The sequence below is a fragment of the Onychostruthus taczanowskii genome, unplaced genomic scaffold (genome assembly GCF_017590055.1).
Source record: "Onychostruthus taczanowskii isolate IOZ18803 unplaced genomic scaffold, ASM1759005v1 scaffold148, whole genome shotgun sequence".
Lineage (NCBI taxonomy): Eukaryota > Metazoa > Chordata > Aves > Passeriformes > Passeridae > Onychostruthus > Onychostruthus taczanowskii.
In genome coordinates, this window is record NW_024498663.1 from 669,079 (window position 1) to 694,841 (window position 25,763).

A 25,763-nucleotide genomic window follows, 5' to 3' on the forward strand; every position below is an offset into this window, starting at 1 on the left:
AGTTTTGGTCTTCAAGCACCAGCTAACACTAGCTACTGCCAAGAAGCCGTTTTTGGATGATTACACAGTTTAGGCAACAGCAGACATCTTTCATCATCTGCAACTGCAGAAGGATGAATAATGATATAAATGATCCTTTCCAGTTTTTCCCTTTTCTAATTAAGAGAATATACATTCAATTCACTGAAGCCATCCGTGTGACAATTATCCTATGGGAAAGTTCTGGAGCAGATTCCCTCATGCAGAGCCTCATCTTTTTTGATCCTGTTGTTACTGATCAGTCCTAATCTAAAGTTCCAGCTCTCTGAAATGTATGCTTCCCTATAGGACAGGAATGTGACGACTGTGCCTAACTATAAAAGGTACTTTGAAATTACAATGGCAATGTTCTTCAAAGTCTTCAGTTCTCCAGCTGCCTCTAATAAGGATCTTCTGCTTCTCTCATCCTTGAAATGTTCTATTCGTCTACTTTTCAAATTGTTAATGCAATATGGAAGACCCTTCAAAAGCTTGAAGAAGAAAATTAATTTGTCCAGCTTTCTTGAAAACTGTCTGCTGCTTACTTCTTACAAGGCATTGCTATCTACTTTTAGGTTACAAACTGGAAGTACTGTTTCCCCTGATTAACAGTATCACTAACTGCTTTTTCTAGAAAGTGGGAAAATAATTTCTCCTGTAACATTCAGTTTAAGCATTTTCTTTACTACTACCCACCACCGAAATTTAAAGGCTTTGCCAGACCATAATTTCACAGAAAGAAAGAGCATGAAATATGACTTTTTGCTTAAGGTACAATTCTTAATGACAGGAAGACTGAAGCTGCAGCATTCACATTTAGCTACTCAATAGGAAAAGCAGTTTACCAACCAGCACTGCATACCCTAGAGAAAACACATATATACACTCGGACAGGTGTTCTCCAAAACATAATTTTAATGTAATCTGTATTTGGAGCCTAAAGAGAGTAGGAGCAGAGAAATATGCTTATTATTCCTTTTTTACATTACTGTTAAAGCTAATTACTTCACGTAAAAAAGAAACTGCAATATTTCCATACACGGACCTAGCCCTGCATAGGAAGTCTTTGCAATAGAACAGAACACAAATACAACATTATTTAAAACCAAACCAACAACAGCTTTTCACTCTGCCCTCACTGCGGGCTCAACAGTTACTTTTACACTCAAAAGCAAGAAATATCAGCAGTCTAGTATGTCTCTCATCAAAATTACCAAAATTACTTTGAAGTGTTAAATACCAGTTGGTGTCATTTTAGTCACAGAAGGTACAATTAGTGTTTAGTCTACTTTTTCATGCTTCTCAACGTTTTAGAGTATAACAGTCATTCCAATCTATATTTCAAAGCTTTTTCAAGAGCAGCCATATCCCACCATCCCAGCTGATACAAAACGGAGGAGAGGCACGCTTTTCCTCAAAAGGTTTTCATCTAATTACAAGTCCTCCTTTAAGGATTTTGCTATAGCACTGCATTACTTTCTTTAAAGTAGCGTTTGTAAAAATAGAAAGAGGTTAATTTTAACCAGTTGCAAAACAGTTGTCAAAAGACAGCTCTTTGCGGACTTAGGAACAATACAAGTCTACTTCCTATCCAGGGAGTGTTGTGAAGTATATATGGAAAAATAGCCACAATGTTGCCTTGCATTTCAGAAAATGTCTTTACACTGCACTTAACAAATACAACAGAGACACTGCAGACAGCTGGAATCTTGTTACCAGCCTAAGTGATACATAAATAGGAACATAATTTAAGATTTTTTTAATAAGAATATTTTTCATCTTCCTTGTTGAAGGACTTCAGTTGAAATCCACAACTATCAGAATAAAAGCTGCTCTATGCATTTATCCCTTTCCCCAAGAAATGCAACTTAGAGGTCTCAAGAAACAAGGAGGTATCAGTTTCTTTGTCTCTAAGGGAGTGATACCTGTAAGCTGTTTAATCAATTTAAAACTTGTTTCATTCCTGCAGGGCATATAATTATTTCTGCAGTATTCTCAGCATTTTTCTGTGTCAGTAGCTCAGAAGCAGTGTGTTTCATCAGAAAAAAGGCCAAATAGGGAGAAAATGGTGCAAGAATTAGTCAAAAATATTACAAAATTAAAATTAAGATAAATAAAACAGAGTAGTGTAAACACATAGGTCTAAATGCAAAGTGGCCAAAAATGCATGAACTCATCTGTCAGGACACCTAAGTCTAAGTTACCTGGCAGAGAGCAGGTCAGAGAGCTTCATCACCATGAGCAATTAAATTCAGCATGGAGGTGATAAATCCTTCGGACTGATGCACATCAGTAAATATTTACACAGAAATTCGTGCAATAAATCAGCATGTACTAATAGCCTGGTATGTTTCTAAAGAGCAGCTAACACAGTAAGCCTTTCTTGTAGCAATATTCACTAGATTTACATAAAACTAATAGTGATATGCTTTCACTTTTGGGAATGCTTTCCATTTAAAAAATTGCTAACAATTAAAATTTTTTACATTGTATTTCTGGACTAATAATCATAAACCATAGAATGATTTGGGTTGGAAGGGACCTTAAAGATCAGCTAGTTCCAACCTCTCTGCCATGCACAGAGAGACACCTTCCACTGGACCAGAGCCCCATCCAGTCTGGTCTTCAACACTTCCAGTAATGGGGCATCCACAACTCCTCTGGACAACCTTCACCAGTGCCTTACCATGTTCATAGTAAACAATTTCTTATATCTAAGCTAAATCTCACTCTTTTCAGTTTAAAGCCACTCCCCCTTGTACTTACACCCCACGACTTTGTGAAAAGCCTCTCTCTAGCTCTTTCGTAGCCTCCTTTAGGTACTGGAAGGTCCTATACAAGGTCTCCCTGTAGCCTTCTCTTCCCCAGGCTGAATAACCAACCAATTTTACACAGGGTAATTGTCAGTTATAGAAACAGAAATTTAAACTAAAACTACTAAAGAGCAGGACAGATTCCAAAGTAAAAAACTCTGCAAATCCTTTTCTCTGTGACCTATACAAAAAGAATTATTTTTATGACTTGATGTGTAATTCTAGCACAGTATCATTTGCTGATTATCCCCATTTACAGAGCAGCAGAAAAGCATTAAAATGTATAAATTCAAAAACCAAACTACACATCCTCACAAATGAAAAGCTGAGTGGCACATGTCCTAAGCATTACAAATCACAGCAATTCAGTCAACTGATAGAGTTTAGTCTTGTGTGATGCTAGAAAAATCTGCATCCTGGCCTGTATCAGCAATAGTGTGGCCAGCAGGATGAGGGCAGTGATTATCCCCTGCACTGGGCATCAGTGAAGCCATGCCTCAAGTGCTGTATTCAGTTTTGGTTCCCTCATTACATGAAAGATAGCGAGCTGCCGGAGCATGTCCAGGGAAGGGCAGTGGAGCTGGGGAAGGGTTTGGATCACAATATCCAAGATGAGGATCAGCTGAGGGAGCTGGGGTTGTTCAGCCTGGAGAGAAGGAGGTTCAGTGGAGAGCTTATGACTCTCTACAATTACTTCACAAGGCAGGGGTTGGCCTCTTCTCCTAAGTAACAAGTGATAAAATAAGGAGAAATGGCCTCAAGCTGAATTAGGGGAGAAAAAGATTGGATACTAGGAAAAACTCCTTAATGGAAAGAGTGGTTAACCAATGTAACAGGCTGCCCAAAGGAAGCAGTTGAGTCACCATGGCTGGAGGTATTTGAAACACATGCAGATGTGGCACTTAAGGACATGGTTTAGTGCTGGACTTGGCAGTGCTGGGTTAAGGGTTGGACTCAATGATCTTAAGGATCTTTTCCAACCTAAATGATTCTATGATTCTCGTAATAGTATACAACATAGACACGGCAAGGGACAAACCAGAGAAAATTGCTTCAAAACAGCAAGTCTGGTAGTGACAATACACAAACAGCACTGCTTTCAACATATCTTTGCTTAAAAACATCCCCATAATTTTTGCAAAAATGGCTAAGCTAGTAGGCACCTGTACACTGCCATACCGTGGCAGGAATGCCAAAACAGAACAAAAACAAGGAAGGGCTATTCTTATGTGCTCCCAAGACATGTTTTTCCTCAAGTTCAACAACAAATGACAAGAGTGTTCTAACATCAACTCAAAAATTAAAGTACTACAAAGACCCTTCTAACCTAACCAATTTGGATTCTAAATAACTCTCATCTCTGACAAAGGCATAAAATCAGTTGTTGGATTTCTGGAGCAAGAACTCCATAGGTACACTTACTGCCCACAACTGAGATGAAACATTAAGCCAAAAATACCCAAAATGCTATACGACTAAATTTGCAAGTAAACTGTATCCTATCCAACGGAAATTAATTTCACTTTAAGACATTTTTAGGGCTAATGTGCCATAATAAATTCTACTATTAATCAACAGTAAAGTGCTGAATTATATTAATTACCTGAATCGCACTCACATTTATGATCTTCATTTATAAACTTCTTATCAAGTCAAAAGAGCCCTTTCTGTCGCAAAAGCTAAGCTGTTGTGCAAATACTATAAAAAATAGGTACTTTAATAGGAGCTATATACACAACAGAACTGCTTTTGTTAAGTACAACTGACATAGTAGAGATGAAAAATCCATGCAAGTATTTATAAAGATACTTAAAATGAAGAAAAAAAGGACACTGCTATAGAACTTTCAGTACCCTGGCAGACAGCCACTTACTATACTATATGATGTCTAGATCTGGACTGATAAAAATCATGCCATCAACATGCTTCAGTTTTCTTTTGTAAGCTAAAGCTGATTTGCAGATTTTAAAGCAGAGCATATATTTGATCTATTTCTCACAGAAGTGTATCATTAAGGTTTGAGGTTAAACTTTGAGCAAACTTCACATCTAGCCACATAACCGGCACAAGCAAGACAGTGCAGAGGGGAAGGTGTCAGTTGTACGCCTTGAGGACTCTTCCCCCAGCTGCATGATGCAACAGAACAATTTTCAGATTTAACGTTCAAGTGGACTACAATCAAAAAAAGCAAGAATTTCTTCTCCCCAGTTTAGGAAAAAACTCCAGAGGATCAAAATCAAAGCAACCTCAGTTACAGCAGTCAAAAAAGTCAAACCCAAGTTTGGAGAGCTGATAAATAACTCCAAAATTCATCATGCTATGAAGACAGCATTCTTAAGAGAGCTCTAAACAAACTGCAAAACAAGATTGGCATTTAAGTAGAAATTGGCCAAGTGCTGCATAGAAATATGCTCACACACAACAGTCATGTTTAAGCCAGTGCATAGAGAAGATAAAAGCACTTATGGTAGTTGCAAATGTTAACAAGTTCATACAACTTGCACAGTTTAGCAATGAGTCCATAGAAAAAGAAGAGAGTAGGAGTAGAAACACTCAAGCAAAACCAAAAAAAGATGACCTTCCAACCGTATAAAATCCACATAACAGTTATAGTAAAAAGACATCAGTGGAAAATACTCAACTCAGTCCCAAACACCCAACAGGCAAATAAGACCAGAAAAGACAAGCCTTTGGCAGACAACTTAAAGTCTAAATATGGCATTACATTTCTAAATAATCCACAAAATATATTATATGGCATATTCATATTAAATACTGGGTAACCAACTCTGCAGATCTGATGCTAACACTAGGCAATGAGAGCAAAATGGAGCAAGCTAAAGGAACGCTGGTGTATCACAACAGTGCTCAAGGAAAATATCACCATGTCGTGCTTCGAAAACAGTACTCTGGAACACCACACTATCATCTATGGAGCAAAACAAAGTTCTCTAGTTTTTCAGGGATATGCCCTGCATAGGATATGTTGTGATTCACTATTACACGAGCAGCAAGACACTGCAAAGTAGTATGATTTATGGGCTGGATTAAATTCTTTGCCATTTCCTTCTCATCCAGCAAATCACTAGCTGTTTGTTTACATGAGTTTGTGGCATCGAAATGTGAACCTGACTTGATAAGAAGATTCATGATGTCTGGATGGTTGTTCAGTGCAGCAATGTGTAATGGACTGTTGTTATCGGAGTCTCTGACATTTACATCAGCACCACATTCCACCAGGATAGCAGTAACTTGAAGAGAGGGGAATTTACAAACTGGGTAGCGACCAACACATGTAGTATTATTGTCAACAGCAAGGTGAAGTGGACTGAAGTTATTTTTTCCTCTAGGCTGAAGCTTAAGAAACTTGTAAATAGTTTGTTTCTTAAAATGTTCCTGCTCTGAGCTGCAAGGTACTTTCTCCAACAAGCAAATTAAATGCAAAATGATTGAAAGAGCTTTGTTCAGCTGTATTGGATCAGGAAGACATTGGGTTTGTTTCATGGCCCGTTCTATTTCAAGAACGCTTTTGCACAGTATACCCATTAGATCATCAAAAGTGACAGTAGTGCCTAGCAGGCCTTTTGCCCTATCCTGAAGCATGAAGGAGAAAAGTTCAGCAAATGACAGCAAACTGCTGGCTGTCATAGGGCTTAGAGGATCAAGATTGTTCTGCTGCATATCCAAAGCATACTTCCATAAATTGATGCAACGCTTGAAGTTTCCCGAGTCCGCATATACAGCACCTCTGTATCTAATATAGTAGGATGTGTCTGGGTGTGAAGGGCCAAGAATACGTTCTCTAATTAATAATGCTTGCATTCTCATTTCATCTGGGTCTGCAATAAGATTTTCTAGCTCTTCTGAGCTGTTTACCTCTTTAGCATAATCATAAGCCATAATTAGTGTTTGTGGCACAGGTTTGCTGAGGATATTAGTCCTATCACTGTATCTCATTTCCATAGCTCTTTTCCAGTATTTCAAAGCACCAAGAAGATCTCTCTTTTTGTCCACAAATGTTGCTCCTAGAAGCTCCAGGGCATTTATGCGCTCAGCCTTACTAGTCTGTACATGCTGGGTCAGAAAGTCCACTATATTTGTGTGGCCTGTCACACTGGCTGACAGAAGGGGAGTCATTCCATAACCATCCTTTTCCATTTTAGCACAATACTTGAGAAGCATCTTCATGATCTCCAAACTTCCAGATTCTGCACAGTCATGTAGCGCTGTATTTCCTGCAAAAGAACAAACACGATTGCACAAATCATATCAAATTACAGTCCAAATCTCACCATGCTAATAGTTTAAAAAAAAAAAAAAGTTAAAAATCCCCAAATATTAATGGTTTTAAAATAGCTTTTGTTTCCCCATCTATGTACTATGAAAGCAAGGCTGCCAGGCAGTTGTAAAAATAAAAATGTTTGATATGTTTATATGACAAAATTAAACAGGTTTAAGGAAAATACCCAAACCAGAATTAAAATGGAATTCTTCACTTCATAAAAGCACAGGAGTCGACAATTCCATTGTATCAAAATCAAGGAAACAGGAGACCAGCTTGATTGGACAGAAAACTCCTCTTGGAGTTCAGGAGGAAAAAGAAATTGCATGCTGTCTGGAAACAAGGTTAGGTTTTGCAGGAATTTGATAGAGTTGTGGTTCATATATGCATTGGACAAGATACAAAAGGCCAAAGCTCAATTAGAGTTGAAACTGACCAGTATTGTGTCAGACAACAAGAAGGGTTTTTAAAGTACACTAGTAGCAAGACGAGGTCTAAAGAGAATACCAGACTGATACTTATTGAAGATGGTTATCTGACTATTAAGTGTGAAGAAATGTGGAGACACTCAATGCCTTCCTTTGCCTCAGTCTTTAATAATACAGATAAACGGCCATCTGCCCTGGATTCAGAGGATGACCTCAGGAATAGTGACTTCCCATTTGTTTAGACACCTCTCAGGAACTAGCTGTAGCAGTTCACAGTTCACAAGTCCATGGGATCTGATGGGATTTACCTGAGTACTGAAGAAGCTGATGTTTGTTATGGCACTACTCCTCTCCACCAGCTACCAAATGTCTTGGGAGTCTGGGGAGGTCCTTACTGAATAGGAGCTACCCAGTGTTATTTCATTTTAAGAATGGAAAGGGGGATTACCCAGGAACCTACAGACCTGTTAGTCTCACCTCAACACTCAGAAAAATTATGGAGAAGATTATACTGAATGCTACTGTAAGGCATTTAAAAGACAATGCAATCATTAGGTACTATCAGCTTCGGTGGAAAGGAAAACGTCCTGTGTTAACTAATTTGATATGCTTCTACAATAAGGTCACCCATCCATCAGATGAAAGAAAGATAGTGGATGTGGGATTTTTACCTTTTAGTGAGTTTTGCCTTTTTTGGCTTTTATATTGTCCCCACAACATCCTTCTGGACAAGTTATCCAAGTGTGGGATGAGTAGGGTCATGGTGCACTGGGTGTAGAACTGTCTGAAGGACTCAGCTCAAAGGATTGCAGTGAATGTGGCTATCAAATTTAGCTGACACACTAATCAAATTCATATAAAACATGAGTAAAAAGTTATTTTCTAAAGATTATGACTCAGGTTTTTGCAATTATATCACAGGTATGAACATATTTTGTCCCTTGAATCATATTTTAAGAGCAAAATTCAAATATTTTAAGGAAAAAACCCATTAAAATTCTAGATTGCTTCATTTATTGACAGTGAACTTAACTTTCAAAACTTTCTTTTCCTGAAACATTTCTGAATAGTAGCCAGTGATTTACAATCATTTACTAACAAGTAAACTGAGGAAGACATCCCAACAGAAAGGTGCATGAAACTATCTGTTAGATCAAGATTTGTAAAGTTAAATCCAGTTCAAACAAATGGAAGTGATTTTCCATCTTTCTAATACCTCAAGCAATTTTTACATTAACAGCACTAAGTAAGTTATAAAGTCTGGCCACACTACAATCTCTACCTAGATTAACAAAATTTTCAATTGCAGGAGCAGTGATTTAAGCAAATTTAGGTAGATTGAAAGCTGGCGAATTTGGCATACATAGCTTATCAACTATAATTCTCTCTGTATGTGACATCACAGACTGGAAAAATGTCAATATCCCATCTAAGAAAGGACAAAACCTTGACATTCCTAAGAGAGGAAGATGTCAAATGCAGACCTATATACAAACTTACCAATACACATACACTTATTCTTCTTGCTATGCTGCTGAAAGTCTAGTTAAAATGAAACTACAGCAGTTAACTCAGAACTAAAGAATGGCTGGTCCCTCAGACCATCTTCAGTTCTGTATTTATTGATAAAGGCAAAACCAGATGCACATGGGTGCTGGCTGAGCCAGCAGTTAACACAGCTGTTTCAGAGTGTACTCAACTCCAAACACTATCCTTCACAGCAGAGCTCTACAACTGGGAGCTGTTTCTACCTTCAAATAAATATTTTTAATGTATTTTAAAAACAGTAACATAAAACCATATTAAAAACAAATAAGTCAAAAGATATCAGTAACATCCAAGTTCTTACTATTGTTTCACAACTATTAATATGTATTTTGCTACTTTTGACACTGCAACAGTGCCAGCTATGCATATTACATACTGCAGATCCATCACCATGTAACACTGCTTTTGACACTATTTTATCAATCAACAGGCATACACGCTATGACTGAAAAAAATCCACACAAAATAAGCTTGGCCATTCTCCATGTAAACTAAATCCAGCAATCTGTATGCCATTAATTTACAATGCAGCTATGCAGAACATGTGGAAATATGCTTCAGACTCCAAGGAATTTCACTGCTCTTTCCAACTGGATGCTCTAAATTTAAAACAATTTACGTTTTTTTATTGGTATTACAATTACTGGTTTCAGTTTAAAGCGTATCAGAAGTAGTGTAATTTTCCAGTTGTTTATACTGCACTAGCCCTTAGAATGAAAATAATCACAGCTTAAATTATGCCATGTATGAACTAATAATGTGAGGCCATCACCACTAATTCTTATGCAATGCCTGTACCTCACTGAAGTTTGACTGGATGGTACAGATACAGCAGTGGGAAGAATACTTTGTAAGAAACACGAGTTTCCCTATAAAAGTGATGAGTAAAAAGATAGTTGAGAGTTGTCAACTTAAAAAAAACCCCAAACATAAACCCCAGCCTTAAGAAATAACACTGCCAGTCATCTATACCTAGCAAGTATCAACTGCTATATTAGAGGAAGTATTTGAACGACAACATGAGAGGCGCCTTAATGCGTAAATCAAAGGCTATACATTGGCCACAAATTGACCAGGAATTGAGCAGTTCAAATAAACACAGCAAATCACCCACTATTCTGTGAATTAACTCACCCATTTCAAAACATTACATTGTCTATAGCGTCACTATGGTGACCATATCATCTATAGTGACAAATAGTGGCTGAACACAATGCAGAAGTTAATTCAATTTTTGTAACATTATCTATTCAGTAACAAACTAAAAAACAATGCTATATCTAATACTGTATTAAGAAGGAAAAGGCCAAAAAAAAGCAAAAGTAATTTGAAAGTCATTCTCTTTGACAAATAATTTTCAAAGAGACACATATGATGGATTTGGTCAAATTAAAGTAATTTTTTAAAGATGGGAATGATTATTGTAAAGTAGGTTTCATCTGATTTTTTAAAATCAATTTTAAATTGCAAAATTTAAATTCCAATGGGAATTTAATCACATATCAAAGATAGCAATTGTTACCATAACATAAAAGGCTTCTCCTTGCACAGACAAAAAACTCGACTGCAGATGATTCTGGAAGTCCCGATACTTCTCTGCTAAATATTAAGTGTCACTATACTGTATTGCTAATAGTGCTTACAAACAGCGTCTATCTGTATAAAACTTTACTGTTCATATTATCTAGTAACTACCCCATTAAAAATAGCAAAAAGAAACAGAATAATCCCAACCCCAGTTCCTTCTACATCTTGCAGATATAAGGTACAAAAAAAGGTATGGCTAGTTGGCAGTGTTATTTCTTCATACTTGACTCTTTTGTTAACAGGACTCCTTTAAAAGGAGTTATGAACATTTCAGAAACACTTCATGTATCACAAAACCCAGTGTTTCCAAAAGTTTACTGGAGCCGGGTGGGTATTGAAATTCATAAAGAGGACAGGCCCTTCTATGTCAGAAGCAAGTAATTCCCAAAATAGACTAACAGCTTGTGACAAGGGAATGGAAGAAAATAAAGGCATGACACAGAAAGTGATTAGACTTGATTTGCAACCAATTAAGTGCATCCACTTCCTAATACTTCCAAAATGCTCTATCAAATTTCCACGTTGTAAAACTTACATTAAAACTTAACACCAATCTGAATTTCTATCCAAGATCGTTAAAAAGAAAGGAAATAAAAGTATTTAATTTTAATGACTGACCGGTGTGCACATTAACCACCTGTATATATTTTTGCAGCCTTACAAATAAATTGATCACTTTTACAAAGTGAAATTTTTCATGTAATATTAATTTCTTTTTCTACTACAGCACTTGAAGCAATTCAGTCTTCCAAGAGCCTTTACTGATTTAAAAGAAAAGTACTGCCAGATAGATACATACATGGACAGTGCATAAGAAAACTTATACATCCTAATGCTTAGTGTGCATAGTGAATAAAAACTAAACGTCTTTCCTTCAAGAAACTAACTAAAAACTGCAAAGAACTGCTAATCTCAACAATTTATTTTAATCTAATTTCCAAATTATGTAAGGGAATAATTGCTGTCTTGCTCACTAAAATACTTCAAGAGAAATTGTATTATCAAGATTATCAATTATTACATAAATAACAGCATGCTGTGAATGAGTTAATTTAAACAAAAACTTTATAGTTAGAATTAAACTTAAATTGTATCTTTGTCTTCCTCACATAACCTAGACATTCCTCCTGAAGTTCAGTTTCCACACACAGTCACATACAAAATATCTACAAGTTTCAGAGACCTGTACCATGTAAGACCTACCAAAAAAAGGAAAAAAAGCAACCCCCTCGCTGCCCAAAAAAAAGACACAGTATACTTTTAGCAAGTGCTTATTCACAGGGAAAATTAAAAAACAAAACAAAACAAAACAAAACAGAAAAAAAAACACCCAAAAAAAGCAACAACAATAACAAGCAGAAATAAAACCCAAGGACCTTTGTTTTGGGGCTTTTTTATCCCCTCCCTGCCCCCTCAATGATTCTATGAACTTTTGCAAGCAGAGAAGACAAACACCCTCAGAACAAAACAAACCTGTCAAGACTCCTTAATGTTTACAGCACAAGAAAATTAATTATTTTTAACACATACTAGACTGCACTTGTCATAAAGGAAAAAGCATGACTCTCCATAATTCCCCTGCTTCTGGGTCTGCCATGTCTGTAAAAGATTTTTTTTCCTTACCAGCAGGTTTGAGTGTTACACCTTCCAGTAACAACAGTGTTACACCTTCCAGTTCCTTACTAACAATGATACTGAAAAATAGCACTAGCCCTTGATACCATACCCATAGAGACAGAAGTTTGTATGCTTCTGTACTTCCCAAAATAAGGAAACAAAGTCAGCAAACCTTGTTTACCATATCATTTTGCAAAAATACTAAATACTCCACCAGAGGAATTGAAGAATCACAGTATTCTTTTTTTTTTTTTAAATGTAATCAAACACTCCTGTGCATATCTCAAGAAACAACTAAGAGAATGTCTAGTCCAGCATTTCTTAGAAACAAAATTCTGATTTTCTAATACTCTGGAGGAGAAAAACCAGTCTTTAGGCTAGCTGATGAATCTGTTAACTACAGAAGGCAGGCAGAGTTGGTGAAAACCACCAACAAAACCACAGAAAGCACTTTGAGGAGACCGCATACCGGGCCACTGAGCAATGGAAAGACTTAGCAGCTATGCTCAGGTAAAACACCTGCCTCTCAAGCACGTATTTTGAAACGAGGTTACAATTCACTTGCATTTGGCCCATCCTGGCTATCAGCACATGCATATTTTATCTATAATCTAAATCACTAATTGCTGCAATAATGCTTTTTTTTCCCTTCCTTTCTGCAAATCTGGCAGAGGAGAATAAATTGTAACACAAACTACTAAAATGTGCACTGCAAATTTTCAAAATGCAAGATGTTAATTGTCCTGTCTGGAATTGAAGCAAAAGTATAAGATTTCTTTACAATCAGTCTGAATGAAAAATATTTCTATTGGGGAACTTACATGAAATATTGTCCCTTAAATAAAAAAAAAATTAAAAAGACAGCCCAAAGAGCCCAATCCTTAAAACAACTGACACTTGTATTAAGAGAGTAAACACTTCTCTGCCTACACATCACCAAATGAACACTGTGCACATCAGCGAAACACTGTCTTTCAGAATGCAGTGGTCTGTTCTGAAGATAATAGTAAGGCAGCACCACTCTAACAACAAATCACTGGCGGGTTTCATAATGCAGCAGAACAGAAAACGGCATGCAGCTGACACAGAACATGCTCCTCATCTGGAACAGAGACAAAACTGTGCTTCATTTGAGGTTTTTAGTTCTAGGATTCCACCTTCTGAAAAAAAAAGTGTTTCTGCTACTCTAACATTATCCACACTCTTCTTACTTTTAGGAACAGCATAAAAACTTGCCATCTAAGAGATCATTAACTACCAGTGAAACTCATTAAACTTTATTTTTAATTTGCAGCTTCTTAAACGAGGAGTTGTTCTGCTGGTTTCAGCTGGGGTAGAGTTCATTTTCTTCACAGTGGCCAGTATGGGGCTGTTTTGGATTTGTGCTGAACACAGGGTGGATAATACAGAGATGTTTTTGTTATTGCTCAGCAGGGCTTACACAGAGCCAAGACCTTTTCTGCTCTTTGTACTTCCATGGTGGTGAGGAAGTTGGTGGTGCATGGAAGACTGGGAGATAACAGCTGGGACAGGTGACCCCAACTGACCAAAGGGATTTGCAGACCATGTGACACCATGCTCAGGACATAAAGCTGAGGGGAAGAAAGGGAAAAGGTGGGCCATTTGGAGTGATGGTGTTTATCTTCTCAGGTAAGTGCTACACATGATGGGGCCTTTCTTTTGTGGAGATGGCTGAATAGCTGCCTACCCATGGGAAGTGGTGAATTAATTCCTTGTTTTGCTTTGCTTGTGTACACTGCTTTTGTTTTCCCTATTAAACTGTCTATATCTCAAGCCATGAGTATTCTGTTCCTGGTCCCACTGGTGGGGAAGTGAGCAAGTGGCTGCCTGTAGCTTGTCTGCTGGCTGGCATTAAACCATGACAGCAGAACACTGGTGAAAGTTATGAATCAGAGACATTGGTAAATTAATTCACTTTGTAAGCATTGCTTAGGCTGCTTCCTATCTACAGACATTTTTGCTGTTTTCCACAATTACGAAATAATAAAACCCATCCACCCTTCTTACTCCTTCTATCAGTTTGTCCCCATCACTTACACTGTTCATGTAAACAAAAAGACTTTTTTTAATATCCTTTATTTGCAGTTCTGCTGCCTAAATCCTACACAGAAGTTCAGGGAAACTGTGAGAAAGTTCAGATCTGCACAACAGTAGAAACAAATACACCAAAGGCTAGTACTTTAAATTCAGAACCACTGGCTATCTTTCACAGCTGAGGACTCATCTACACAAACATCCTTCTTCAGCACCATCTACCATGCAACACTGCCAGACCTACACTTCACCTCATGTAGCATCTTACCTGACACACTCTGAAGTCTTTATGAACATCTCAGTTTCCTGGCTGGACTTCCATACTTTCATAACTTTTTCAAGAACCTCTCAACTCTGAATTTCCACAGTCCAAAACACAGCTGTGGGATTCTGCATTTTAGAAGCAAGATTTTACCGCATGTTTTCACCTACTCTCTCATACATTTAGATGCATGTGAATGTACCTATTTTTTCCTATCAAAGTATTCAGATTTTTCCCTGGAACTGTCAACACTTCGAAACATTTTCATATCTATGCATTAACTTATATTTTGCAATATGAAAATCCAGTGGAAAACCACAAGACATAGGTCAAGTAATTCTGCCCCCCACCCTCACGCAAGCTCTAAGAGCTTGTGTGATCTGAAAAAAGATCTACAGAAATCTCCCACCGCAGCAACTCTACTGAAGTTACATAGTTCTGCTCTTACAAGGAGCATTGCAATTTTAGATGCAACAATTTTTTTTTTTACATCTTTCAGGGAAGAATAGGCTTCTCTATACATGGCCCAGGAAGGGGCCTGTCTAAACAGAACTCACATACAAGGGCAGCAACTCCTACTACTCAGGAGCAGAACACTTAGATGCTCGGTTATCTTCCTGCTACAACCACAGGACACCGTCAGCTATTTAGTAAATAGCAGGGAGGAGTAGAAACTGAAAGTAATACACAAGATTCTTTGAGGGGGAGGGTGACAATGTAGAATTAATACTGTTGGACTGATTTTAAAATCAATAGCATTTTTGCAAAACAAAACTGAAGAGGTTACCTGCTGAATCTCAGCCACCGTTACAATACTAACAGCTACCAATTTTCCTCAGCTCTTCTGCCTTTTCAGAGATGACTTTCGGGGTTTATCGCACTTGCTTGCTTGCTCGCTTTACCTCACTAGTGCTTATTCATTAACTTCAGAGATAAGACTTCTTAAAGATACCAAAAAGTATGCTCCTGTCCTACCAGCGGGGATTTCCACATATTACCAACAGATGGCTATTATGTGCACACATGCAGTTGTACACATGACAGTTTGAAGTAAAAAATGAGTTTTAATGAGCTCAACTATATCCAATCCAACTTCTTTAATTAAGGATCATTTTCTACTTTAAGAACCTTTGCTTGTGTGCCTAGATGCAAGTCACACAGAAACTAAAGGAAGTAGAAAGGAATTGAGATAATTGACAGAAAATCCTCAGTCATTTAAACAAAGACAAATAACGCTAATTCACTAATAAAGTGAATAAAAAGATGAGTAAGCTAAAGCCTACTCCATGAACACAAAATGAGGGAGAACAAGAGCTATAGAATTACATCTTTTTCCCTATTAAATGTAATATTTAAGAGCATTGCTTGGTTCACACCTATCATATAAACGGATAGGTTTAAAACTAAACTCTATGTTCTCAGTTGCTTACACACTTTATATTTAGCTTGCTATTCCCAGAATGTTATTTAGAAAAATGACATTTTTATCCTACCAGAAGTCCATGATGATTCATAAGCAACCACAAATCCTTACAAAGGAAGATTTATTTTGCTCTGCCCACCTCCATGACAAATCTGTAGTTTAGCTTTCTTTACGCTAAACCCACATATTTGCATGATTTGCTGAGAAAACGCATATTTAACCAAGCAGCTTTTCTAAAGATTACTCTCACATTTGGTATTTACCAATATCATACAACAATCTAGACACAAAGGGTTTTTAACACAAATAACTGACAGGTACAGTGTACAGCTACAAACATAATTAGCCTGAAAAAGGCAGTAGAATATTATGCTACAAAAAGAACTGCTAGCAGATTAGTTTTTATATATATTGATATATATTAAAAAAACCAAAACCTGCTGAAACCTAATCCTGACTCAGTGAGATAAAATATTAGCCGTAAACTGCAGTAACTGGTGTGCTTTTCAGGCTAATATCACAACTAAATACAAGTCTGATATGTAATAGAAAATTTAAATGTTCAACTAATTATGATCACAGGAAAAAAAGCCAGAAATCTTTACTTTGCTTGGTAAAACCAGAGTAATTGTAAACAGGGGCAAAAGGGTTTGAGATCCATGAGCAACTGGAAGTCCTTCTGCTGAGATCACAGTCACCTGCATCTTCATTTCTTCAATTCTAATATATATTTTTGCTTACTAACACTTTTGTAAAGTACAATTTTGTAAAGGTACAAAATTACTCAGTAATTTGGAGAGAGTGGGTGAAGAGCAAAGTGGTTCCTAATTTTTCAATGCAGAAAGCAATTTTTCTCCTTTATGCATATTTCCTTAGACCAGCCTTACGGGCACAGATCAGTTTTATATAAAGCATACTTGATTTGTAAAGAATTACTATGAAAACCAAGAACATATGCTCATGTTTTTGAGTATGTTGCTAGAACAACCTACCACAAAGAGTGGTTCTCAGCAAGTTCATTAGCTTTTAACACATGAGTAAATGTGACACTTCATATGACTAAGCCTTTTAAGAATTGGCAATTTAAGATTAAAATGTATCAATTTAAATAAAAATGTTATAACCCATGTTAAAAACCAGTAAATTAAAAAGTAAAAATACAGCTATAAACACTTTATATATTAGAGTTTATGAGAACAGAAGATTTTTTTTTTATGTCAGGCTCTTTAAGAAGTAAATTAGTAACTTTACCTCTATTTACCACAGTGAAAGTGAAAAAACTAAGTTACCTTTAACACTTTTTCTGTTCACATCAGCTCCTTTTTCAAGTAAATACTGAGCTATTTCTTTGTGGCCTTTGTAACATGAGATCATCAAGCACGTATGCCCGTGACGGTTTGATACTTCCAGGTCTGCTTTGTGCTCCACAAGGTATTTGACTATTTCCAGGTGACCATCAAAACAGGCAGCTCTAAGAGGCGTTGAATTTGTCAGTGTTGTGTTGTTGACAGACGCACCATGATCCAACAGACACTGAACAACCTTCAAGTGGCCGGCGGCTGATGCTGCCCACAACGGCGGAGCTCCCTCGATGGTCTCACCATCAAAATTCACAGAGCCACCAACCTCTATTGAGGCAGAGCAATGGTCCAACAAGTACTCCACCATGTCCAGATGACCATAGCGGGCTGCCATCAAAAGTGGTGTGGCACCATTGGTTTTTTCTGACATCAGTTCGGCCACCTCTTCCCTTGTTTTGCTTGCCAGTAGCTTGGACAGGAGCCGCAGCTTGCCATCACGAGCCGCGTTGAAGACTGCCGTCTTTAGATCCATTTAGCCTGTACCTCTCTGCTTCCGGATGGATACACACCTGAATTTTTCAGCCAAGAGTTTACTGGAAGTGCTCAGCCCAAACAGAATGTCCCCAACTTCTTCTCAGATCAATTTCACACAGATAGGACAACATGGAGACTCCAAACAGGGTCCTGACGAAGCGCAGGTATGCTTATCACAAATCTGCAAAAGGAGAATTCTCGATGTTTTCACCTCCTACTTCGCAAACAAGCAACCGCATTGTATTTTCCCACAGCTACACCCAAACAAGTCGCTGTTGTGGCGCGCCGGTGTCCAGCGGCATTCCTTGGAACTCCCGCGGGCCGCGCGGTGGCCCCTGAGGAAAGCTACGGGGAGGAGGGGGCTGATCCTACCAGCGCGTTATCCATACCAGACACAGAACGATCCTCTTCTCCCCCATTCCTCCGTCAGCTGCACCCCCGACTCCTTTCGGGGCATTTCCCAAGTACAGAGCCCCGGGCTCCCGCCAGAAGACCCGCAGACACGCACCTCCAAGGCAGCCGGGAGCGGAAGGCGACGGCCGTATTCCGGCCAAGCCTCGGACGGCGGGGAGAGCCCGAGCCCTCCGCCCGCCTCACGACCGGACCCGCTACGCCCAGAGCCCGGTGGCCCCATCTCCCTCCCTCCTTTCCCACACGGCATCCAACCCCCGTGGCCGCCGTGCTCGGAACCGGCCGGAAAGGCCCGCCAGGCCGCGCGCTACCTTCCCGGGGCGGTCCGGACCGTCTCCCGCCGCCGCCGCCGCCGCCGCCGCCGCCGCCGCCGCCGCCGCCGACGACCTCAGAGGGACGCCCCCACCACCTCTGCCCGCGCTCCGTCCGGCGCCTCCATGACAGCCGGGCCCCGCCGCCAGGGCCGGCCCTGCGCAGGGGGCGGGACGCCCTCGCCGCGGCCAATCAGAGCCACGCCCCGCGAGCCCGGGGCGGGACTACGCCGCCGCTCGAGGGCGCCGTGCGGGCACAGCCGGCCGCTAGGGGGCGGCGGCAGGAGGAGCGCGGGGCCCGGGTGTGAGGGGAGCGCCGGGGTCCCACAGGATCCCACAGGATCCCACAGAGGTACTTTGGGAATGCACTTCATAGACACGCCGTGGGCTTTGTACGGACACATCTGTGCTGTATACCGGCACTACTGTGCCCCGTCCTTGCTCCGCAGCGCGCGGGAGACAAGGAGCTGCGGGAGCGGGTCGGCAGAGACCCCACCAGTGATCTGGGATCAGGAGCACCTCCCGTACGAGGAGAGACTGCGGGAGCTGGGCTTGTGTAGGTCGCAGAAGACTGAGAGAGGTGTCATTAATGCATGCAAATATCTCAAAATGGGGTGCCAAGAGGATGGTGCCAGGTTCTTTTCAGTAGTGCCCAGCAGTAGTATGAGGAGTAATAGCCATAAACTGCAACACAAAAAACTCCACTTCAGCGTGAGGAAGAACTTTACACTGAGAGTGGCAGAGCACCGGAACAGGCTTCCCAGAGAGATTGTGGAGTCTCCTGCTCTGGAGATATTCCAAACACACCTGGATGCATTCCTGTGTAATCTGCTGGAGATGACCCTGCTTTGGTGGGGGGATTGGACTGGACGGTCTCCAGAGATCACTTCCATCTCTAACTATGTTATGATTCTGTGATTCTGTACATATATGCTTCACAAATTAAAAAAAAAAAAAAAATTGATTAAAAGTCCAATTTTTTCAAATTTTTTGCAGCACAGAGGAGGATCTGGACAATGTTGCTGTCTGGTGCAAAGCTTGTTTTTCTCGATTGAGATTGCACATGGCTTGCTACAGGCTTAGAATGTGGCATTTATTGTGTTCCTATGATAATAGAGAGAAAACTCCTAAAAAGAATGCAAATTCTGTCACAACTGAATATGTTACCTCATATGTTTTCTCAGAAAGGAGAAAACAATTAAATTTGTAATTGTAATTTTATGTACAAAAGCAATGTATCAGAGTCTGGGTAACCCTTTGTACCTGGTGCTGGCAATATGATGCACAGGCTGCTGGCTGTTTTGTCTGCAAGACTCAGAAGAAGAAAGACCATAAGAAACTGGTGGAAAATTAGAATAAAGCCATTAAAATTTTTAAGGAAGTGGTGGTATTGATTTGTGGAGATGCATTAAAAGACCTAACTGTGTGAAAATATTAAATTAAAAGGAAGTGGGGGAAAGAAGAAAAGGGAATATATTCAAGAAATGCAAGTGGAATGGAGGATTTATTTTAAGAGAGTTGCCAGGTGTAGTCAACAGCAATTGAAAACAAAATGAACAGATGAAAGAGCATACTTAGCATCAAAAATAATATGCTGGTAGGGAGGCTCTGCCAAGCCAGAAAAATAATTTGAAAGTTGTGGGAGCTAATTGATAGTCTTGGTGGGCTGTGTAAATCATTGCACGTGTAAATAAGGTATTATAGGGAACAGTTCTGTGCTGGAGGGAACATGGAGATGATAACCGGACTGACCTTCCCAGTTCCATCACTGGAGTTTTCAGGGCAGGCAGTAAGCAGTGCAGTCAGCTCTCGTGGGCTTGCAAACTGCAGGGCAGTGGGTGCAGTAATGCGTCTGTGGGTGTCAAACACAGCCTGTTCTCACCCCTCTCCCAGCTCTGATTAGGCCAAGGTCCTGGGACAGGATCCAGAGGAGGAATATTGGTCAAGTAGGCCAGAAGGGAACAGGAATGGCTTCTGCAGAGATTTAATGCCTGGACCATGGCAGAAGATAAATCCTTGCATGCAACCACAAGGCACACTGTTGGGGATTTTAGACACTGCCTATCAGCCCACTGGGCTTCTTCTTTATATAAAAATATCTTACTCCTGTGACAAATAATAAGTCTGCCTTGATATTTCTGACATCTACCTTAGAGTAACTAGGTGTAGTCATGTATGAATTAAGCAGAGAAATTAATTATTCAACAGGAGTTATACTTCTCTAAGTGTCCTGATGCTACTTTACTCTTTCATATCTCATTATACATATATCTTCAAGAATCATTTATATTTTAAAAGGCCATTCTCATGATTTAAGTGGACTTAAGGAGGTCTGACAATGTGGTTGCCTCCTGACTGCTGTTCTATGAAGTTCACATTTTGATACTGCTTTGTGGAGGAAGCACTTTCTTGGCAGTACCTGGCTCTGGGGGGCACTGAGAGCCAGCATGGCATGGCCCCAGCCTGCACCTCCCTACTGCAGTTATTGTCTGGCTCCCAGAATGAACCTAAGCCCTACTTCCTAGAGGTAAAAAGCAAATATTTTGACCCAGTGTACCAGAAGCACCATGAAAAATAAGAGATACCAATCCATGCTTTAAGGTTTCAACTTCAATAATTCATAACTAGTCAATCTGTCATGGGCACAGTGCCAGTGACAATTTCATTTGCCTTACCTCCCCCTCTCTTTGGCCCATTGCCGAATGTAGGAAAAATGGCCCCATGCCCATGGGGAAGAGGGGTGTTGATGCCAGGCTGGGATCTTTGGTGGTGCCACAAACACAATGCATGCCATTGAAAAGAGCAAGTCAGTCTTGATGCTTGTTCAGTTTTGCAGTTTCCCTCCTCAGAACACTCTGGTTTTGAAAGCTGTGAATGGAGAATGGTGTTAAGTGAAATAATAGTGTTGTGATTACTTAGTTCTCACCTCAGGATATTCTTGTCCTCACAGCTGTTCACAGTAGGCAGCAGCAGGGATTTGTCACATACACAGGGGACTAACGTGCTATCCACCTTGCAGACACATCTTGTTTTGTGTGGACCAGTTGTCCCCTTAGTGTCTGGGTCACAACTCTGTAGCACTGTGTCTCATACACCAGTGCTTTACTGTTACATTCGCATCACTCATTCTAGATTGAAGAATTTATATTAATTTTGTCTACAAATGGTAATACAATAAGGAAAAAGTCACAGGTCACTAGACAGATCTTGACAGTGTGTCACCTGAAAACCCCACTGAAGGGTTTTCAAGATTGCCATTGATAATATTTTGAAAGTCAGATTCTGACTTCAGCAAGAGATGTGGTTGTAAAGTGCTGTATTCAATTTCAACCCTTCACTTCCTTATCCCTACAACACCAGGTGCAGAGGTTTCTTCATATTCAAGGCAGACTATGCTCAGCAATACAGCAAAGAGAAATCTAATCTAATTCACATCTCAGTTGTTAGCTTTGGCTCTAGAAGGCATATATATGCATTAATACAGTGATTTCTTCAAATTCTTTATCCCACTTTTGTTCATGCAACATTTGGTATCCCCAGCATAATGATACTTTTGTCAGGCCCCAAGCTAACTCAAAAAAATCTGTGTTACATTTTGCAAGGTGGACAAGCACTCTAGCTCCTCTGTATTTTGTCTGCAATCTGTGTCTTCCCTAAACTGGCACCCAGTTGCCTACACAGACCTGGCTGAGAGTCAGGTCAGGAAGGCAATATAAGATATTATATCAAGTAGGCTTCCAAAAAGGGGAGCTAGAGCAAATGGCAAGCTGAGCAGACAGATGCGTAAAGCATTTGTGCAACTGCCTGCGCGTGAGCTAAGGCTAAATTATGTAATCAATTGAAATACCTGTTCAAGCATAGCCTGAACCCTAGGTGTTCCCTGAAATACCTTGACTACTGGGCAACAAGGGAGGGATGTCAGACTGCTGCAAAACTTACCTTTTTAAAGCTCCTTCCTGATTGTCAGTACTTGGCCACACCTCGGGCAGCCCCAAGTGGTATCACAGATACCACCACTGATGCTACATGCAATCACTGAAACTTGCTCTTAACCGTGAATATTTATGTGTTTTCATATAAAGCAGAAGTGCTTTGTGAGGGCAGAGAAACCTGTGCTAGAAATGTCTGTTGCCAGGGGCTCAGACACTGGGGGGAGACCCCTGCATTTGCTGGCCAGGGATGCAAACCTGCATGCACCCCTGGGCCAGGGCCAGGATGAGGGCTGAAGGAACCTTCTCACCTTGGCTAAGCCTGAGCAGTGTCTATGTGTGCTGCATGACAAAATACCCCTCTCTCCCTCAGGAGAGCAAGCACCACGTGCCTTATACACACTCTCAGGTTGGGGAGATCTTACACATGAAGTAGTCACATGTATAGGCTTAGTCTCCTAAACTGTTCTTGCTCAACATTAGGTGACATTAATAATCTAGATGTTCAACTTCTGGTCTAAAACCCCAAACTTTCATATGGAAGTGCAATCTAGACAAACCAGATGACAAAGTTTCTTCCTTTAACTGGAAACTCTTCTTTCTACCATCCTCACCATAAAATTCTGGGAGCTGAATCATTAGTTGTTGTATAAGCAAACAGACTTGTGCAGATTGGTGTTAAAATCATGAGAAATTATGAGATGGCTGAAGATGTGAGTCGGCAGGATCTGAAAAGTTCTGGCATGTTTGCTGACCCCCTCCCTGCAAGCTGTGAGCTTTCCTTGTCCCTTGGCATTTAACTCACAGCTGACCATAGAACCTGTCTGCAATCTGCCTGTGGACACAGGCTGAGACTGAGAGGTCTGGTCTCAGGAGGTGCCTCTTTTCTTATGAGGAAATAAGCATTTCTGCCTATTCACCCTGGTGTGTAATGATGACATTTTGTTTCCAGGGGAGTCAAGGTTTTGTTCCAATTATCCTTAATAGTATTTGGCTCTCTAATTTTTTCTGTATTATGAAAACAGGGAAATAAAAAGATAATGATCTAAGTTTGTTTACAATATGTAAAAAGTTTTACAGATAATATTAATTTTATAACTATTAAATTATACATTTGTATAGCTGTATGCCTGTATGTATATTTTTTCATATTATAGAAATAATTTATAGATTAACTTCCCTCAAATACATGCAGTAGTTTAGTAATGGAAATATGCCACAGGACACAGATGCTATTCCACATGATACAAGGATTCTAAATAAGGCAATTTTAAAGGAATTCAGAGATTTTATACATTCTAATTAACCTACAGCTTTCCACATTATTTTGGTGTTTGATGTGCAAGGTGCAAATTTCCTTTCCTCTCTCCATTGCCCTGGTGTTAATTCAAGAGGTTGAAAGTACATTGACAGAGATTGCAATTTTCAGATGTTCAACATTTATATTTTTTAAATCAGCAGCAGTTGTGCACCTAGCTTTTAAGGCAGTGTTTGCCAAGCCTGTGAAAGCTGAATTTCTCTTCCAGATGACAAAATTTTCTCCCTCTCCTGGCAATCCCTGGCATGCATTCCCTGCACATCTGAATTCATATAACCTAAGACATTCCTGCTAGCCAATACATGACAATACATTGACTATTTAGTATGGTATTCTGGTAGAAACTCTCCTAGGCTACATAGCAGGTCTTGAGCAGTAAGACTTGTAAATTTTCAAGGTAAGATTTAAATGTAGCAAAATCAACTACCAGAGTAAATTTCATTACCAAAGCAACATTTGCAAAATACGAGATAGTCTCAGATTCATGAGAACAGTGGTTTAAAGCTGACAATTGTCTAAGATAGAGATTTTTTTTAAAGGCACAAAAAATAGCTTAGCTTTACAAATTATCTGGCTTAGCTCATGGTATTTAACTGTGCCATTATTTGGTAAAGCCAGGTTGTTCATTTTGCTAGTCATGCTGGGATTGACTGGTGCTCTACCATGGTGTGATCTATCAGAGACATGTTGGGAATGTATTGTGATTTTGTTTACAGTTGATTGGTTTGACTAATCCTTATGCTCTGCTAAACTTCAGGTTATGCCCTTCTGACATCAGGAGCCTCCAGTGTCCCTCAGTCTGTACCCATTCTGGTATATTATATATGTGAAACTTTCAGAACAGACTGCTCACAGTCTCCCTTGCTGCCCTTTTTTGAAACTACACAAAATATTCCACTGTTATTTTCCTTTCTTAGCTCCCAGGCCAAAGAAAAGTTGGGCCCAACAGTGTTGATAAACAGAATTTTAGCTACTGAATGTGCAAGATTTCCACAGTGGGTGGAATAAAAAATACATTACATCCTCTTCTTTCCAAGTATAGAACAGATATTTCACTTACAATGAAACCTACTAGACTAATCATGATACTTAGGAGTATGCATATTCAATTCCCAGGCATTTGCGCAGACCTCTCTGCTAATTAATTGCAGAGAAAAAACAACAGTGTTGATCAGCTAGCAAGGACTCTGGGTGAACAGTTCTAAAGGGTTCAGGGAGTTCAAAAAAGTTGGAAGTAAACATCCATGTGGTAAAGCTACTTTTCCTCAAATAGATGGCAGTAGAAAGGGGTGCCCAGGGGTAATTGGATGAATACTCCATTTATCTTAAGCCCCAGCCAGCACAATCAGAGAGAGCAAACAAAACAGAGTATGAGTGCTAGGCAACAGTCTGGATTGCAGCGTGCCACAGGCTGCAGCTCTCACAGAAGCTGCTGAGTGGCTGGGAGCAGGCGGGTAGTATTTCAGTCCTTGGCTTCAGATGCAAGGGCTGTAAGCATCCCTACATTCCAGTCAGCTGCAGCTGTAACTGTCACTGGAAGTCCGCAGAGACATCGAGCTCTTCAGACTAGCCGTGACCTTTTACACTGCCATATGTCCTGAAACCATTCTGTCTGTCAGAAAGAATCCCATTCCCAGTGGTTTCTGGACACATGGGTGTGTGTGTGATTATGCATGCACGCTGTCACATGCTTACATGCTTTGGAAAGTTCTACTCTAATTTTCTGCCTTCTAACCATTTCCATAAGCATCTGGTCAGAGTCAAGCATGTGGCCTTTTAGTGAAGAATTCTCTGGAGGTAGCTTCCTACTAAATCATGACTAGGGACTGTTTAATTTGTCTATCTCTGATTGCTGGGTCTAGCTTGACCCTGAAGAAAGACAGAGCATGGACTAAGAGATAAACTATTTCCAAATCTGGTTTAAGT

At 39.8% G+C, this 25,763-nt stretch overlaps 2 protein-coding genes across 3 annotated transcripts; one reads left to right on the top strand and one right to left on the bottom strand.

The window, feature by feature from the left end:
• Nucleotides 1-915: 915 nt before the first annotated feature.
• FEM1C (fem-1 homolog C) lies at nt 916-18,718 on the bottom strand. Of its 2 annotated transcripts, none has more exons than XM_041398423.1 (3): nt 18,591-18,718; nt 17,323-18,049; nt 916-7,066 (listed from the first exon to the last, which is right to left on the bottom strand). In XM_041398423.1, the coding sequence occupies exons 2-3, from the start codon at nt 17,864-17,866 to the stop codon at nt 5,757-5,759; spliced, it is 1,854 nt and encodes a 617-aa protein (XP_041254357.1). In that variant the 5' UTR covers nt 17,867-18,049; nt 18,591-18,718; the 3' UTR covers nt 916-5,756. The 2 variants fall into 2 exon arrangements, with proteins under 2 accessions (XP_041254357.1, XP_041254358.1); XM_041398424.1 differs by lacking the exon at nt 18,591-18,718 and adding an exon at nt 18,258-18,365.
• LOC121332725 (basic proline-rich protein-like) lies at nt 18,035-19,560 on the top strand. Its single transcript, XM_041398436.1, has 2 exons — nt 18,035-18,942; nt 19,040-19,560. Exon 1 carries the CDS (start codon nt 18,035-18,037, stop codon nt 18,896-18,898), a length of 864 nt encoding a protein of 287 aa, XP_041254370.1. The 3' UTR covers nt 18,899-18,942; nt 19,040-19,560.
• Nucleotides 19,561-25,763: the final 6,203 nt, after the last annotated feature.

Bases quoted from the DNA above. Each gene is read 5' to 3' on its own strand.
- FEM1C (XM_041398423.1), bottom strand. From the start codon at position 17,866: ATGGATCTAAAGACGGCAGTCTTCAACGCGGCTCGTGATGGCAAGCTG. The intron at 7,067-17,322 runs GTAACTTAGTTT...GTTCTTTTGCAG, and splicing joins GAACAGAAAAAGTGTTAAAG to GAAATACAGCGCTACATGAC.
- LOC121332725 (XM_041398436.1), top strand. From the start codon at position 18,035: ATGCTTATCACAAATCTGCAAAAGGAGAATTCTCGATGTTTTCACCTC.